Below are 19116 nucleotides of genomic sequence, written 5' to 3' on the forward strand. Positions count from 1 at the left end.
CTTTTAACGGTCGTCATTCACATGAAATGGCCTTATTCAGCACTCAGATTCACAACGCATTTCAGGGAAAGAAGCGTTTGCTGTATTAAGAAACAAAAAAAAAACAAATAAAATAAAACAACGTAGTTTGTAATCATCGCAGCGAATAACCGGGTTCTGTGTAGCGCACAATCGATCGAACATTATGATTAAACGAGAAACTTTTATCATCGATCCGATTCTGTACCATCACTACTTTTTACACACGATTTTGTTAACACGATCGAGAAACCATACGAAACAATGTACTAGTTTCGACGGACTAACTTTCTCGGGACTGCGACGAGAATGATTTCTAGACGTCAACGTTTAATAATCGTTTAAGTATTATTATAAGTCCACTCTTTGTCTCGACATTACCCGTTCAGCTTCTCGAATGTTACAGATTCTTAAAACGCGCACCGTTTTGCGCGAGTTATTTCGAGACGGGCGTCCGACGTTGTTTATCTATCCGTTTCGTTGGACTTTCGTATTTTAAACAGTACAAAGAACAATTTCGGTATTTCGAACGTTTCGGAGAGAGAGAGAGAGAGAGAGGGAGAGCGAGCATCGACGTATTTACAGAGCATCGTAGAGGCATACAAAGTCGGAGACATTATATATAGGTGGTTCGTGTTTCTTCGATCACAGAACGAGGGAAACACGATCGAATTTTTCACGGGACGCTCGTCTTCGAATAACTCGTCGATATTGTCTCACGGAGAACAAAAAAGAAAAAAAAACAGGATGCGATTGTAACAGCCGTAAAGATTCGCGATAAAGGAATCTCTCTGCGTTCAGACATTGTCGTATAATGGTTAAGATCGCTTCAGTAATTTTAACATTAATTGTTGTGTCTGATCGGGAAACCGCGTTATACATTTGTATAATGCAACGTGTTACGTACGTATAAGTTTCTAAACTGATATTTTAACAATTTTTAGAAATACGGCGATATATTATCGAGGCGTGTACGCTGTCGGCGTATTGAATACAATTTTATTCGAACAACGTTCGTTTATAATATTTTTCATTAAACTGTATAACATCGTGGAACAATTCAGCCTAAATACATGTACTATATTTTATTGACACAGTCCAGAATGATCGGAAATAAAACTTTATATATCTAGGAACACTTGCGTGTCACTTGAATCGTGTACTTGTTCTCTTTTTCGTTTTTCTGTACACAGATGTTCTCGCAGGATACGAACGTTGCGCCCACCGTTCTCGCTGAGAAGCCACTACCATTTGCTTCTTATTATAATAATATTAATATTATATATATATTATATTATATATATAATATTATATATAATATAATAATATGAATTAAATTAATAATATTAACCAGTCCAAAACTCCTTATCCCGCACTTATCGTACAATAAACAATATCCTTTTTTATTCCGATGATTACCTGTTATCGCAGGATCAACGATACGACGAGCATGCAGAAAAGTTTGCATCGCGTTTAAAGCTTAGCCTATATATATATATATATTGTAAAACGTTAAGTAGTTTCAATTCAGCTGTTACCGTGCTCGTAATTAGCAGACGTATTATTTAACAATTATAAAATCTCAGAGTAATCATAACGTGCCGACTGAAATAGCTTCCAATGTGTAACAGCACGCAGGTACCGAGTATTAATTTCGACTCGAGGTCGAAACGAGCAATTCTTGCTATTAAGACATTATTATTTGCCGTTGCGAGTCGGATAGTTATTGCACGTTGACATCAAGGCAGCATCGATATGTAACTACACGCACACTACACGCATGCAAGTTATATGTATTATCACAAAACGTATGGTCGCCTTTCGAGCAACAGTTCGACCAATAAATTCATATAGACGATAAAATAGGTCATTAGACGTTTCGAGTTAAATGACCAAATGCGGCGACAAAACTGCGAAATTAATTCTTTCATTAATCACTTTGATATGAGCACGCGCTAACGTTACTATAGCATACACGTGCTATTTATCTTACAAGCGTACGAATTGTTCAATTTTTTTTTTTCTCTAAACGGGCGTAGATACATTAAATTCTTAAATACTGTTTTTTTTATATATATATATTAAAAGACCGGTACGATTTTAAGCACGTGTCCGTATAATATTTTTCAAATATTTTAATATTTTTCGCCTGATTTTTTAAATCTAACTCGCAAGCGATACGATATCATTAAGTACCTGGCTGTAAAATATCGTGGAGTTATTTAAATTCAAAAGAAAATCTCTGAATTCGATCAACGGTAGTTCGAGTATGTTGCAGGTATTGTACGTAAATAAATTATTAGATTATTTTGTCTTTCTTCTCCCATGTCTGAGAAACTGGAATTTCGTAATACTGATCGTATTAATCATTTTGTACGTTACCGATCTCATCCGTCGACTCTATTTCAGGTGCTTTCGTTTCATCGGAATCGATCGTTAATTCGGGCTCGTTTTGTTTAGCCTGCCGAATCCTTTTCAGTTCCTTTTTAATAGCTACAGCACCTGACAATTTGATCGAACAAATCATTGGTATCGTTGATAACACCGTGTAGACTATGGTGCATACGCATCGTTACACTTACAGAGCATAGTCTGCCACAGTTCTGCCCTCTTCGATCTATGAACAGTTTTTCTCAAAGATTCTCGATGCCTCTTTTGGATTCCTGCGAGTTCGATCGCTTCTCGCGTCGGAGGCGGAAATAAACAAATTTCGAGCCAATGTACAGCTCTTGCGCATCCGATCAGTCGGAACCATACCTAGAATTTCACATATTTATTGAAAACAAAGTTATTTTTTTCATGAAAACGTACATCATCGTTTTATTATTTTTATTATTATTATATTATATTATTATTATATTATTTATTTTCATTATATTACCGAATCTATACATTCTACCGTGAACCACATCCATAAACCAAGTTCCACTCGCGTATACTTGGTCCTCTCTGGCCACAGCATTAGTTTTGGTACAAATAGTACGTACAAGTATATCCTGAGAAATCGTATTCCTTGAATGAATAGGGTCGAAGAGGGATTTAAAAAAATACATTAATAAATCCTTTTCTTATACCAACCAGCCGAGACAGTGAACGAAGAAGAACAATTTAGGTAGCTTCTTTCCACCGGGTTGAGGCAGACATAATAAAATTCTACACACGTTTACGATAATGCTATCGACTGCCTTATAAAACAGGAAAGTGCTCACGATCGTACACCACCTGTAAAATAGATTTTTTTACAAATTTCATTGCAGACAATTAATTTGTGACGTTATAGCGTTTCAATATATTCAGAAATATATACTATAAGCGATCGAGCAAAGCATTAAGAAATATACGACCGAATAAGATAATAGATTTCTGTTAAATACGAAGGTATTTTACTTTTCCTCGTAAGGATTCATGACGAACGAGGCAAACAGCAGATTTGTCCAGCCTTTGATCCAAGCTCCGTTACAGAAAATCTCGATTCCTGCTCGATGAAAGTAAAAGCTTCTGTGTAGAATCACCCCTAATTCTTCGTGTGTTACTTTCCGCTCGTCGGAGAAGATATTTAGAGTTGTGATCGTGGATGATTTTAGATAACACACGCTACCAAAGCAAAATCCACAATTCCACACAGCCTCGATTACTCTACTCCGTTGCATCAATGGTATGCGCATACGGCGTAGTAGTGACTATGTTAATAAATGAAATGAAAAGTATCAAATGTAAGCTTGTTACCCTCTATTCGCGTGCTTTGAAATTATCCCAAAATAAACACACATTCGATAAATACGGTAATGAACACGATAGGGGCAAAGAGCCTGCATATTGACACCATGGAACTTACGTTAAGGCACTTTTCATACATGAGGTACAGGATCACCCACAAAAGAATCAAGTAACCGAGGAGCACGTCGGCTTTTTTCACTTTCGTGTCGGTCATTTGTTGCATACCGAAAGCCTTTTTGTCCCAGAGATTTGGAACCATCGGCTTAAATACGCTGACATCGAAAAGCGAATGCAGCCCGACGGCCCAAATGTTTGCAACCTCTTCCAACATTTTCAACCCCTTTAATGTCTGTTTTCGTTCTGGTCAGGTCTGCTACACTTCTGCTTGTAGGGTGCTGCCGCCTGCGCTCGCCGCCAGATGGATTACTTACCTCGTCAGGGATGTCAAATGTGGAGGTTATCTCCGGTGTTCGCGGCCAGATGGACTCTTCTTTCCTGCAAGCAGCCTAACATCGATTTGTACATACTATACTGGCCTCCGTCCATCCTACCGACGTAACCGTGTCTACGGCAGGGCCCGCTAGAAAGAGTCTTACCAACGAGTCCTGTGGCGAGACCAGGACACTGTAATTTGTAAAAATAAAAATACTATAGAATTCGATTCAACCATCTTCTCATTTATAGATTTTCCAAAACCATTTATCTTTATCCCTATCCCTATAGTCAGTGGCGCTCGAACTAAAACACCCCTACAAAGGTCATTCATTTTGTGACTCCGGAGACACAATGTGTACGCTTTTACAATTGAAAACTCTAGAAGAGACCTCCAGCAACGCATCGATAACAATTTTATGCGCACACGAATTGTAATTAATTAATGATAAGCAATTTTCAGTTTTATGTTCAATCGTTCGATATCGCAGCAAATGATTCGTGCCGCTTCTCTCGTAAGAAGCAATGGAACATTCGGCACGAATTTTCTGCTGCTTTCAAACAGCCTAACAGCGCCAATTTCGTGCAGCGGCAAAACGCTCAAACTGTTCGACAAGCAACAGTTCCCTGCAATTCGCCGCGTGGTAACACTGCGTGCGCGCGACATCTGTCGGTGAGTGTCCCAAGTTTGCGGCGGAAACTTAAATCAATACTCGCCGACAGATGTCGCGCGCATCAGTGTTACCGCGCGGCGAATTGCAGGGAACTGTTGCTTGACGAATAGTTTGAGCGTTTTGCCGCTGCACGAAATTGGCGCTGTTAGGCTGTTTGAAAGCAGCAGAAAATTCGTGCCGGATTTTACTTTATCTCTTATGTACAAAGTGACACGAATCATTTGCTCCGATATTTCATATTGGAACATGAAATGGAAAATTGTTTATAACTAATGGATTACAATACATATATGCAACGAATGGTTACGGATACATTGTTTAGGATCTCTTCTGGAACTTTTACTGGTAGAAATACAAATAATATCGAAATTACATCGAAAAGAAGAATCAGCATTACGATTCATTCCATCCTTGTGCCCTGCAGAACCAGAAAAGAAGTAAAAAGCCACGATCTCGAAGAACCACGACAATGGAAGATTTTAACAATTATATCGGCCCTTTTCAGGGCCACTCAATTTTAACGCAGAATCGAACGATTCAATACCCTTCTCCTCCTCCATAGCATACCTCTACGATTACCTGGTCAGTGTTTGGTGACAATACAATGGAAGTTAACTTCGTGTGTTAGCCATACCTGAGGTACCTCCGCCAGCATCACCTGCACCGACATTGTGACCACTATTTCGAACAGCAAATGCAACAAATTCTAATCTAATTAATGTATACATAATATATATAATCTACATAATAAATATATAATTATAATTCAACTATTGTATTCATTATTTATCACCTGCCACTCCCTTTCACACTTCTTTCCTCATTTGTCCATCGTTTCCACAGTTCTTCCACATCAACGCAATCTCTCTCTCTCTCTCTCTCACACCCATTCTGATAGTTCCATCTGACTTTCCATTGACATAAACTACTTGCTAATTATATCAGGAGAACATGATACTCTTCGAAAAGGTTTCTCGTAATTCTTTGCCTGGCCTATTATTGACTTGTACTACTGAAATTTCGACAAAACTCCCAATTTTCGAAAATTTGTACCAGGAGCACGATGCGCGAGGAGGTATTCTAAACTCGATGTCTGGCCTGACGTTGACTCGTACTACTTATTCCAAAAATTTTTCTTTAAAATTTGTATCAGGAGCACATGACATGCGAGGAGGTATTCTTTCGGATGTCTGGCCTGACGTTGACTCGTACTACTTTTTCCGAAAATTTTCCAAAAAATTTTTCTTTAAAATTTGTATCAGGAGCACATGACATGCGAGGAGGTATTCTTTCGGATTTCTGGCCTGACGTTGACTCGTACTACTTTTTCCGAAAATTTTCCAAAAATTTTTCTTCAAAAATTTGTATCAGGAGCATATGACATGCGAGGAGGTATTCTTTCGGATGTCTGGCCTGACGTTGACTCGTACTACTTTTTCCGAAAAATTTCCAAAAATTTCGAAAATTTGTATCAGGAGCACATGACATGCGAGGAGGTATTCTTTCGGATGTCTGGCCTGACATTGACTCGTACTACTTTTTCCGAAATTTTTCGAAAATTTCCGGGAAAATTTCGAAATTTTGTATCAGGAGCACATGATATGCGAGGAGGTATTCTAAACTCGATGTCAGGCTTGATTTTAACTTGTACTACTTTCAAGGCAATTTTTCGGAAAATTTTGGATTTTGTATCAGGAGCACATGATGTGCGAGGAGGTATTAGAATTTTAGAGGAGAATGAAAAGGAAGAGTGAAAGAGAAGGAAGAGAGAGAGTGAACTAGTGAGAGAGAGAACGAGTGAGAAAATGAAAGAATGGGAGTGTGTGTGTGAGAGAGAGAGAGAGAGAGTGACTGAGTGAGAGAGTGAGAAAGTGAGAGTGCGAGAGTGAGAAAGTGAGAGAGTGAGAGGTAGTGAGGTTGAGAAAGTGAGGGAGTGAGAGAGTGGATGTGTGTGAGGGCGAGAGAGTGAGAGAGTGGGAGAGTGAGAAGAGTGAGTGTGAGAGCAAGAGAGTGAGAGAGTGAGAGGGTGGGAGAGTGAGAAGAGTGAGTGAGAGAGTGAGAGATTGCGTTGATTGTGGAAGAACTGTGGAAACGATGGACAAATAAGGAAAGAAGTGTGAAAGGGGGAGTGGCAGGTTGGGAGAGGAAGGTGATAAATAAAGAATACAATAGTTGAATTATAATTATATATTTATTATGTAGATTATATTATGTATACATTAATTAGATTAGAATTTGTTGCATTTGCTGTTCGAAATAGTGGTCGCGATGTCGGTGCAGGTGATGCTGGCGGAGGTACCTCAGATATGGCTAACACATGAAATTTACTTCCATTGTATTGTCACCAAACACTGACCGGGTAATTACTTGGTTACCTATTAATTAATCGCTGATAATCAAAAATCGTAGAGGTATCCTGTGGAGGGAGGGGAGTGTATTGAATCGTTCGATTATGCGTTAAAATTGAGTGGCCCTGAAAAGGGCCGATATAATTGTTAAAATTTTCCACTGTCGTGGTTCTTCGAGATCGTGGCCTTTTATTTCTTTCCTGGTTCTGCGGGGCATAAGGATGGAATGATATACATCTCAATGGAAAATATTTTTACGATCCTGTAATAAAAGCGATCGGAGTTTAATGATTTTTCGATGTGATTTCGATATTATTTGTATTTCTACCAGTAAAAGTTCCAAAAGAGATCCCTAACAATGTATCCGTAACCATTCGTTGCATATATGTATTGTAATCCATTAGTTATAAACAATTTTCCATTTCATGTTCCAATATGAAATATCGGAGCAAATGATTCGTGCCACTTTGTACATAAAAGATAATGTAAAATCCGGCACGAATTTTCTGCTGCTTTCAAACAGCCTAACAGCGCCAATTTCGTGCAGCGGCAAAACGCTCAAACTGTTCGTCAAGCAACAGTTCCCTGCAATTCGCCGCGCGGTAACTCTGATGCGCGCGACATCTGTCGGCGAGTATTGATTTAAGTTTCCGCCGCACACTTGGGACACTCACCGACAGATGTCGCGCGCACGCAGTGTTACCACGCGGCGAATTGCAGGGAACTGTTGCTTGTCGAACAGTTTGAGCGTTTTGCCGCTGCACGAAATTGGCGCTGTTAGGCTGTTTGAAAGCAGCAGAAAATTCGTGCCGAATGTTCCATTGCTTCTTACGAGAGAAGCGGCACGAATCATTTGCTGCGATATCGAGCGATTGAACATAAAACTGAAAATTGCTTATCACTAATTAATTACAATTCGTGTGCGCATAAAATTGTTATCGATGCGTTGCTAGAGGTCTCTTCTACAGTTTTCAATGGTAAAAGCGCACACATTGTGTCTCCGGAGTCACAAAATGAATGACCTTTATAGGGGTGTTTTAGTTCGAGCGCCACTGATAGATAGTATTTCCATGTCCGAAAATATTCGGAAAAATTTCGAAAAAATTTTAGTTTATAAGAATTATTATATTATTAATCGTTAACATAATATACAAAACAAAGTGATAAAAAGTTACAATTCTCTTACGATGAAATTATTACATTTAACGTTTCTCACGATTACCAAAACTGTCTTGCTCCTTACGAAACTCGAAATAAATATGTACATAATTAAGTAAACGCGTAACACATTACATAACAATACGTCTTAATATAACAAGTACAACAATATACAAAGCCACTAATAATCTTTGCGACCGGTTAAAAGTATCGTATTAATGTCTTTGATGATTATTACACTGAGAGACAGAGACAGAGATAGAAAGAAAGAAAGAGAGAGAGAGAGAGAGAGAGAGAGAGAGAGAGAGAGGGAGAGAGAGAGACAGAGACGCTGGAAATTTGGAATGGTTCATTACCACGCGAAGCTTGGGCAAATACAAGGTGATGCATGAGACGAGATTCGACATTTCTCTTCGCGTTCCGCGTTCGTGGTCGCTTGCACGATTCACACGCGGACGATGAGGATGGTGATAAGTGATAACGATGATGATACGTTACAAAAATGCGGACATCGAATAGAAAATATTTTAGTTCCTAGAGTAAATGATCAACACCTTCGTGGTCGAAACCAAGAGTCTGCCTCGATTTCGCGAGTTAGTTGTCTAAACGATAAGGATTAGCTATCGGTATCAGCTGCGACGCCGTGTTCTTCTATTTGCGTGTATACATGTCGTTGACGTCGGCTACGATAACCGATAATTTTGATTATAAGCAAATTAATCTCTATTAAGCGACATCGTGACCACGCTCGTTTTAACATAGGAAAACTCAAACAGACCACGGCGAAGGTGTCGATCCATATTCGTCGTTCGAAAATAATCTGTCTCATTAGAGACAATCGGACGATCAGAAAAAAGAAAGTCGAACAATCACGGACTGCTCTCGACGGAACCGTTAAATGGAAAATAGCAACGATTCTTACGAAGCAATATCGGTCCAAGTCGTTTCATTATCTATTAACGCTTAAGTGGACTTTCGAAATGAAGTTCAAAGATATATTTAACATTAATTGTCACCGAATTTGTACATCGAAATTATTTTTGTTATACAGCATAAGGAACAAGATTAAATAATTGTCAGTATTTTAAATAAGGTAGTAGCAACCCCAGTAGTCCACCTAAGGATTAATTACATTGTTCAGCGCGTATCTGGACATCTAAGCACGCATTTTTGATAGATTTTTCTAAATTGGAAATCATACAAGTTAAAAGAATATTCAAAATCGTATACTACTTAAAACAGTTCACAGAATAATTTCGTGCAAGATAGAATTATAAAATAATTATTGTGTTCAGGCTGAAGATGTCTGCAAATTTGAAAATTTGCTTTCTCTTTGAAAAAACAAAAAAAAAATATATCAGAGACGCCTGCTTAACGTTAGAGAAGTCCGAGCAAACGTCACAATACGTTGTACCGAGGATATGTTACAAGGTTTATCGATGAGGATGAACGATACGCTAAAGAAAAGAAGCGATGAACACGTCTCTCGCGGACGGAGTACGCGGGAATAACGATCGTTGTAAACCTAGATGGCACGTTTTATACATTACATACAATCCGAAGTAACTCTACGGAGAAGGGGATATATCTGGAAAGTAACTTTGGGGAGGAGGAGAATTCGCATTAAAATCCGTTAATAATAATACGTGTTCGTAATACTTTGATTCCTCGATGCGATTCCTTCCTTCGAAGTGCTCGGCGTCGCCCCTTCGAACCCGGCGCAACGATTCAACGAAAGTGAATACGACGACGCTATGGAACTTTCCTTCGTTTCGCGCGTTTTCCCTTTGTCCTTCGTGTCTATCAACGTTAATCACGGTGTAAAAATATTTGTAATCCCTATGACAAAATATGCGATCGCTATGTAGCACAGCTTCTATGAGAGAAAGAGAGAGAGAAAGAGAGAGAGGGAGAGAGAGAGAGAGAGAGTCGAGCGTCGATTTCGACTTCGAATAATCAATCCGTCCAAGTAAACTGAATTCCCCGGCCACCTATTGTTCGTCGGCATTTATAGTTCAACGGTCAGGAATTCTATAGTAGTCCTACCACGATACACCACTTGTTTCCGCGAAGTAAAATTAGCAAGAGACAATACTCGTTCCGCACATCGAATTGTAAATATAAAATCACACACGTTTGAACCCTACACGCGACACAAACGCACCGCGTATATTCTACGAAGCCTTTCTTTCGATTTCTTCTTTATCTTTTTTCTCTAAACGGTTAGGAATTCTATCTCTTTCGTACTGGCAAGTTTACATCGCGTGCTACTCTCGCTTTTTAATTACAGTTTCGTCGCGTCGACGTGTTTCATTTTTTTTCTTGGTTTTTGTTTGTTATAACGTCGGGGGAAGGAAGGAAGGCTCCTTTTAGACCGTAGGTACAGACAGCCTTTGGTTACACAACAAGAAGACTAATATTATGATATAATATCGCGCAGTAGTCGATAAATATATATATGTATATATGTATGTATATAATGTATTATAATACATATATAATATATATACGTATAATAATATATACTCGGTTTGAAAACTAGTCTAAGAGTCTTTAGTTAATTGGCATTTCACGGCGTATGGCCTCAAGATACGAGTGAGTTTCACGCAGCCGATCTTCCGGTTCGTCGCGTCTCTGGAGACAACTGTCGGATCGCTGCGAACTAGCCTGCCCTGCTCGTCTGTCCTCTCTGCACGAAACTGCTGATAATATACTCGCTAACTTTGGCTACAGACACCGTTCCGGTACACGTACACACAAACATTCGCGACTACCGATCTCAGTTCGGTTCTACAATAATTAGGAGCTCGTCTTTCCAATCTGAATCTCCGCGCAAGGATCCGAGACCCGAAAGCTTTTCGGCGAAATATAACCTTGACATACACGCTCCGACATCCGTACTCTAGCGTTCGGTTTACTCTCGAGCAACGTTTCCTTCTTTTGGAAACTATAGTTCATTTTTGCTTAATATTTTCGGTTGCGCGTAGCTAAAAAAATTCTGATAATTTGTAACTATTTCTTTCGGTAAGGGTTCTTTAAAAAAAGATTCTAGAAGACCAGTGTTACGATCCAGTTCGAAGAGCCTGGAATCAGACCCTAGAAGAAGAAGAGACCCTAGCGGAATCGGTCACCGTCGTCCAAGAGTGAAACCGAACGCGGATCGACTACCGCGACTCTTCGACCCTGTGTTTCCCGCAATTTGTTAACGTTCCTCGACGACAATCATCCTGCATCCTTTCATCCTGCGTGATCGCGAATCGCGTCAGACGTCTGGTAGGAAAACCGAGAGAGAGGAAGGTGGACGAGGGGAGAGCTGAGGATCCTCTGGGAGTAAACGCGAGTAGTTAAGAGACGCAGGCGTGTCAACGGCTGGACGTCCTTCACCCTCGGAGAACGCGCAGATGGACGGATTTTACGTGTGGCTCGACTGCGGTCCCCCCATCCTCTGCTGCATCATGGTCAGCAGCAGCTCGGAGTACTGCTGCATCATGTTGACTACTTTACCCTGGTCCTGGCCAGCGAGCAGCTCTTGGAACGTGGCGGTCGCCTCGTTCACGGCCACGCTCTCGCTGCCCGTCGACGACGACCCGTCGATGCTCGCCTGTCCACCGGCGACCACCAGCCGCAACGTTCGCATCGTCTCGTTCACGGAAGACTGGAGACCTCGCAGCATCGTGTCCCTGTCGATGCTGGCTCCTTCGTCCTCCTTGTCTATCGTTAGACGCTTGTACAGCTGCACCACGTTGTCCGCCGTGCGCGTCAGGTCGTCCGCGATCGTGTTGCACAGCTGCGTCGACACTGCGACGAAAATAAAGAGTTCCTTAATTCTGAGACAAAAGCTTGTTCCACGCTAGAACGCATGGTCGATCGGCAGAGGCTTCTTCCATCGGAAGAAGCCGCTTTCGACGACGCGTTGCAGCCTCTAAACGCGTAGTTTCCCAACGCGGAACGAGCCAGCGTCGCTTTCTTAGAAAACCTTCGAGAAGAACGGTGGGGAAACTACGCTCTAAACGGATGCTGGCACGGTCCGGGGAACGTGGCATCCGGTCCAAGACGGATCGGGGGATCAATGGATGAAGATCGTGCAGCGTGCAGGTTACATCGACTCTAAAATCCGTAACGAGACCATGCTATTGCGATCGTGAGGCCTAGAGACTCGGGTAGCGACCTAACGATGAGGCGACTATTCGCGAGGTCTATGCGATGATCTAAGTTTTTGCGAGCGTCTCTAGGCTTTGTCGAATTCTTTCACCGCATATAGATAGATAGATATATGTATATACAAAATATTTACAAATGAGCCCGGACAAGCGACGGAAAAGTTTTGCTAGATGAACACCACTCCATTCCGAGATGAGAACGTGGAAAGCGGGGAAACGTTCGATGACACTATTCTCGCGGAAAGTCTGCGGTTTTTTTTATGTACAGCGACCTACAGACCAGACGCTAGTCTGTACTAGTCGGTTCGGTTCGTATGGTTGCTTTCGTTTGGTCATAGCATGATCACTTACAAATTTTCTCATACACTCAAAGACTTATTATTTTCACAGGACAGCATTCTCAATAGGCGTCTTTAGTTTACCTAATGATTTATCCGTGCCTACTGCAAGAGTAAAACTTTCATTAGATCACCGTTGCTCGCAAACGTAGATCGTTCGGAACAACAAAGAAAATAAAGTTAATCGGTTGCTCCGTTCAATTTCACCCTGTGCGGAACCAGGGTGTCGTTACACAGTTTGGAAACCGGACACGCGGTCGCAATCTTGCATGCTTACACTTTGATGATCGTGAATCGTGACAACGGAAACGAACGATAGAACGCAGGGTGTGTACGGACGATAGTTACATTCGGCACTGGCTACATCGATGGCACGATCAGTATCTTTGACTGGTAGCTCCTGCGGGCTGGGGTCCAGCTGACTGCGGTTGGCGGTCGACAATCGGCCGGCGCCCTGCCCTATCGAGCTGCTTCCGTTGCGGCCGTTCGCGATCACGGTCGTGGACCCTGATCTCCTCACCGTCGCGCCGGGCAGATTTAAACTGAAAAGCGTGACGCGTTCGCTTATGTAGATTCTTTCGTGCGGGTAGGTAGACGACGATCGAGCTTATCGCGACTCTTACTTCGTGGCAGAATGGTCGATGCTGATGCTGCGAGGTCTGGGCGGCAGCGCCGGCTTGCCTCCGTTCCCGTTCGAGGACGTGTCCTCGGAACTCGAGTCCTCTTGATTGCCCACTTGACTTAGATTCACTGGAACACAAGGTTTCAATCGATCGAAGAGACTGTTCGGAACTTGGTCAGCGACGGACAAGTAATTATTCGTGGAATTACCACTCGAATACGCTCCCTGCATGCCTCTCCTCCTCAGGACCGAAGGCAGATTGCTGCTGGAAGAGGAGCTGGTCTTTATCTGATGGTTGATCTTGTTCTGCGAGCTGATCGTCGGTCTCATCAATCCACTGATCCTGCTATTCGTCGTCTGGTTGTTCCATCCTCTTCCGTTGCCGGCGCCGACGTCCGATTCCGAGTCGCTCTGGAAAAATCACGAACGAACGATTTTAGTGAATCCTCGCAGCAGACGCGACGACGACGACGACGGTTCCTCTCGCGGGAAGATCAAAGGTGTACCTGATTCAAAACGCCGACGCTGCTGCTTCTGGTAATGTGGGAAGAATGATTCTTCGCCGATCCGTGCCGAGACTGGTTTCCGCTATTCGCGTTTCCCAGTCCACTTCGCGCAGAACCGTTCGAGTTCTTATTACCTACTTTTCCTGAAACTATTAACGATCATTAGCGAGAGGTCCAGTCGCCGGAGATCGGTTCGAGATAAAAGTGTACGACTAATTGCGAAATTAATCTCGAAGAAAGAAAAAAAAAAAGAAGACTTCGAACGCGTCGTTCGGTGCACAAAGAAATATAACGAAAACCGTTGCTTGCAACATATAGAATTCGAGAAAATCAAAATAATCGGACAACATTGAACATGTAATACGGTGCTTACGCTAATCCAGGGTCGTTCCAATTTATTTATTTATAGAAAACGCGCTGCTTCAACGCTGGAATTATCCGCGTTGCGATTACAAGCGCTTCGCTACTAAAATGAAAAAAGGTAGAAAATCGCGCGTCCGTGTTTAGGGAGGGAATAATTAACATTGTTCGTACGTTCGAAATGCTCTGAAAACATTTGCGCGGCGCTATGGTAAAGAGAGCGGCCTACATCAGTTTCTCTTCGCCGTTAACAGGTAAAAAGGTCGCAGAGAAATTTTACTCCGGTTTCGTTTTTTATAGACCCGCATATACAATAATGTCTCTGTAATTGACGCTCGGGTTGCCCACGAAAGTGGATAATTTGCGAACAGGAGATACGATTGTTCGAGCCTCGCGGTTCATTTTTATAGTTACGAATTGTCGACAACTATAAAAACGAGCAAAACAAAAGGCTCGAATAATCGTATCCCCTCTTCCCAAATTGTCCACTTTCGTGTACAATCTGAGCGTCAGTTAGAGAGACATTACCGTACATACGACTTTGTCCGAGGCCCGAGCTGTCGGCTCTTTTGTATCGCGCTGTAAAATCGACGGACGATAGTTCGAGCGTTAACCGTTCATCGAACGTTGATCGATCGGCATTGGAAAGACCCTGAAAATCGTGGTACACAAAGAAATGGTACCTTGTATCGGGCCATGCAGTAATCTATTTGGCGGGCTGACGGAAAGATCACTCAGCGAGCAGGCACGTCGCATGCCACCCCCCTCTTCTTCGCTGTCAAAAACTTTTGACGAGATTCGCCCCCCACTACTGCCAACTGTCGACAACAACACGCACACACATGCACTAAGCTAAGGTTCTTTCTCGTATATCGAGTCAAGTGTGTGTCTTTTTTACATGATGTTCCTTTTTATTTGTTTTTTTACATGATACGCTACTGTTTTCTGTTCTATCTGCGAAACTTACCTCGTTCAAAGTTACACGAGAAACGGGCTAAAGCTATCTTGAAATGTATGAACAAAAAAATATCAGAAACAAATGTTATTAGCGCGAGAGCCGCGAGCTTCGGTTCGCCGATTTTGATAGCGCAAAAAACGAAGCCGGGCTTCGTTTAGCTTTCGTGCTAATGCGGAAGCAAAGTGCGCGGAACAACGGAGAGCTCTTCGCGTATTCGATTTCACCGAGTTAACGTCGGATGGAAGTTAACTCCGTGACGAGCTCCGACAGACGATCGAAATCGATTACCGAGTGTATATTATATGTTAAACGCGAGAACATGTGTGTAGAATATGTTCTAGAATAAATAAATCGTTTAGAAAATGGATCGATAAAGAGGGATCGAGATGAAGTGGTCCGGGGAGGAAGCGGGAATCGAACTACATCGTGAGGACAAAACATGCTGCGCCGGTCGCGCCACATTCCAAACGAAAAATTGAACCGAAAAGCATTCAAACTGAAAAGTACAATGATCGCTGCCGTATTGAAATCAAAAATAATGGTACCACAGGTTTTGAAAAGAACGCTAACGTATGTACAACGCTAATTGTCCGACAATCGTACGCATTCCCATATCTCTCGTGAATCGTGCGGCTTGAAAAGCGACGTAGACGTTGCACGATACAGTAATAATGTCTCTCTAATTGACGCTAAGATTGCGCACAAAAATGGACACTTTAGGAAGAGGAGACACGATTATTCGAGCCTTGCGGTTTATTGTTATAGTTATAAATTGTCCACAATTATAAAAACGAGCCGCGAGGCTCGAACAATCGTATCACCTCTTCCCAAATTGTCCACTTTAGTGGACGATCTGAGCGTCAGTAAGGGAGACATTACTGTACTCGCAAGAACCTCGGACAGTCCGTGAACGCTGAAGTGGTGCTCGAGGTAATTCAAGGCCGCGTAAAACTAAATAGCCAACGAATTGGACCGTCCGAGGATGACTCGTGCGAGAAGACGCGTTACACTGTCTTTCGTTGCAGGATCCTCGCACGGTTGGGCACAGTTATAATTGCTCCGCGCGCAAACTAATTCGCAACACCGACCGATTTGCAATGCAAATATCGTTCGTTCGTTCGATTAAATCGCGTTCGTAACGCGTAATGGAATTTATCAATGACGGATTCGGTTCTGCTTCGCAATTCGAAATAATTCGGGGCAACCGTAATTGCGCCCGTAATTGCGCTGCTCCAATCGCAGTTTACGAATCGTGATTTAATCGACCGAGGTATTCGCAATTACAGTACTCATCGAGTACAACAACTATAACGACTATGCGGAACCGCGACGATCGCTGTAACGAAGAGGAACGACAACGTCCGCGTTTCGATCGCGATTCGGGTACCTGTGTACAGATGCTTGGTCGGTATAATAGCCTGATTAATGGTGGGCAAGGTTTTCGTCCATTTCATGTGGCTCTGGCACCGCGAGGCCGGCGGCCACATTCTCTTCGGCGAGTTGGTGCAGCTGGAGGCGGACGTCGAGGAGCCGCTCTCCATCACGGATCTATCGATCGCGGACGTGTCCGCCCAGTCGCTCTCTTCTCCGCCCGAGTGCAGCCTGATGTCGCGCCTGATCGCGAACCTGCCGTCCCGCTCGGCCTCCAGTTTCGCATAGTTCTCGCTGGCCTCGAGGCAATGCGACATCATCAGGCGTTTCTCTTTCATGAAGTACTGTTCCGACCTGACCAGGTTCTCGAACTCTCTGGACAGCAGCTTGACGGTGCCCTCGATCGCCCTGCTGATCCTCAGATCCACGTCCATGTTGTCGAGTCGCTCGTTCGTCCTCGGACTCTGGGTACTCTGGGCAGCTCCAGTAGGCTGCGAGTCGCAGGACACGCCGCCGGGCGGTTCCAGCGAATCGTAGGTCTCCTGCGTGTCCTTCGTCGGGATCTGATTCTCGAAGCAGCAGACGCGCGAGTCCCTCTGGTCGTCCCGCGCGTCGAACCCGTAATTGTCCATCGGGCCGCCGGCCTCGTACGCCATGCCCTTGTCCGAGCGCCGGTTCTGCAGGCTGTAGAACTTGGTCTTCGGGTCCGGTTCGTCGGCGTATTGCATCGAGTAGGCCGGCGACTGCAAGAACTGCTCGATCCTCTTCGCGTTCTCGGAAGCGTTCGCCGAGCCCGCGTCCGGTTTCGCGTCGTTGTCGCATCTCGACGGATGGCCCTCGGCTCTCTGCGAGTTGCCAGCGTAGTCCTCGGTCTCGGACTTCGGACGAGTAGTCGGCGAGTCGACGCTGTACTTGTTCCAGGCTGGGCGAGCCCTGTTCCGCATGCTCTGCGTGCGAGCGGAGTTCCTCTTCGGCTTCGGCGGCTTGTGCGCCACGAAGTCGTTCAGGAACAGCATCGACTGCGGCTCCTTCGGCACCTTCAAGCTGTTGCTCCTCGGCATGGTGTCCGATTTCGTGGTCGCCATTCTCATCTCGACGTTCGCGTCGTTCTTCTCGTTGAAGTTGAACTCGTAGTAGATGCAGGTCGCGGGTTGCGGCGCGTTGTCCTCCGTGTAATTGTTCTCGTTGCCGGCCTTGCTTATCCTCGTGTCCTGGAGGGACTTGGATCTGAAGACCGCTCGGCAAGCGGTCGCGTCGTTCGCGTTGTCCTGGACGGAGCTGGAGGGCTCGACGGCGTTGTTGGGATTGCCGCTGTACGTCTCCGAGTTCTGTCGCTTTCGCTTGTAGTGGGAGTCGAAGAGCATTTCGAGGGGCGCGGACTTGACGAGCGAGTCCGAGTCGTCGGTGAGCACGCTCTCGGTGCTGCGGTGGTCCATGTTCTCGCGCAACGGGAACATTTGGTAGTCGGACTCGTCGGTCAGGATGCTCTCCTGGCTCCGGCCGGCCTGCATCTTGCGCCGGGACAGAAAGAAGCTCGCGCTCGAGTGTCTGTCGTTGTCGTAGTGGCTGTAATCCAGAATCTCGGCGCTTCCCTTCGAGAAGGACTCGACCGACGCGTCCGAGAGGATGCTCTCCTGCGACCCGGTCAGAATCCGCTTCGAGAACGCCTGGTAGTTCGAGTAGCCTCTGTGAGCGTCCTGCTGGCTGTCGACGTGCACGTTGATCTGGTAGTCGCTGACGCATCGTCGCGGCGGATTCTTGAAATCCCCTTCCAAGGAATCGTCGCTAAAGTTCCCGTTCCCGTCGTCCCCGTCGTCCAACGCGTCGTTCAGGGTCTCTATGTTCCGCTCGTTCATCGCCGGCAGGCTCTCGAACGACTTCGCTATGTTCTCCATGTCCTCCTCGTTGTCGTTCAGCCCGATGAAGTAGCTGCAGGACCTTCGCTTTTGCGCGAATCTCGCGAACCGACTGACCACGTTCTTCTTGCACTGCTCCTTGAGGAGCTTCAGCTCCTCGCAAACCGGCGACTCCGGCAACGACTGATTCGGTTTATTCAGCGACAGCTTATACTTTTCAGTTTTTTTCAGGGTCAAGGTTAACGGGCGAGTCAACGACGGTCTCGTCTTGTCGCTTATACACGACGTAGTCTGACTTTTGGACAAGCAGTTCTCGGAGGTTGGGGTATCTAGCTTAGGCAGCGCATTCCCCACACCACCCGACACTTTGTTAATCAGTTGTTGAGGTTTTAACGGGGGCTTTGGGTTCGGTATCGGTTTACAAGGATTAATCGGTTTCGAGTAGTGAGTCTGTTGACCGGATTTGTTGTTACCTGTGCTCAACCTGTTCGAACGATGATGCTTCTCCGGTATATGGCTGCTCAAGTCGGATATGCTTTGGCTGGTCTTTAGCGACGACCTGTAGCCCACCTGGAACCGCGACAGACGCGCTCAACCT

General features: G+C 44.2%; 2 protein-coding genes across 7 annotated transcripts in view; both read right to left on the reverse strand.

The window, feature by feature from the left end:
* Positions 1-1000: 1000 nt before the first annotated feature.
* LOC117227418 (uncharacterized) lies at positions 1001-4458 on the reverse strand. Its single transcript, XM_033482616.2, has 6 exons — positions 3854-4458; positions 3406-3698; positions 3097-3240; positions 2900-3014; positions 2601-2775; positions 1001-2520 (listed from the first exon to the last, which is right to left on the reverse strand). The coding sequence occupies exons 1-6, from the start codon at positions 4064-4066 to the stop codon at positions 2381-2383; spliced, it is 1080 nt and encodes a 359-aa protein (XP_033338507.1). The 5' UTR covers positions 4067-4458; the 3' UTR covers positions 1001-2380.
* A 3835-nt stretch (positions 4459-8293) lies between these two features.
* The window catches only part of Wdr62 (WD repeat domain 62), a 95650-nt gene continuing 84827 nt past the window's right edge, over positions 8294-19116 (reverse strand). For 4 of the 6 annotated variants that reach the window (XM_033483019.2, XM_033483018.2, XM_033483015.2 and 1 more), the window contains 7 exons: positions 16679-19088; positions 13974-14122; positions 13677-13878; positions 13469-13595; positions 13194-13387; positions 12930-12950; positions 8294-12145 (listed from right to left, as the gene is read on the reverse strand). In XM_033483019.2, the coding sequence (XP_033338910.2) occupies positions 11760-12145; positions 12930-12950; positions 13194-13387; positions 13469-13595; positions 13677-13878; positions 13974-14122; positions 16679-19088 (3489 nt within the window). In that variant the 3' untranslated portion in view covers positions 8294-11759. Of the gene's footprint in view, positions 12146-12858; positions 12951-13193; positions 13388-13468; positions 13596-13676; positions 13879-13973; positions 14123-16678; positions 19089-19116 lie in introns of all 6 variants that reach the window. The other 2 variants (XM_033483020.2, XM_033483017.2) reach the window with 2 other exon arrangements.

This window comes from Megalopta genalis, chromosome 5, assembly GCF_051020955.1.
Source record: "Megalopta genalis isolate 19385.01 chromosome 5, iyMegGena1_principal, whole genome shotgun sequence".
NCBI classification, from domain to species: Eukaryota; Metazoa; Arthropoda; class Insecta; order Hymenoptera; family Halictidae; genus Megalopta; species Megalopta genalis.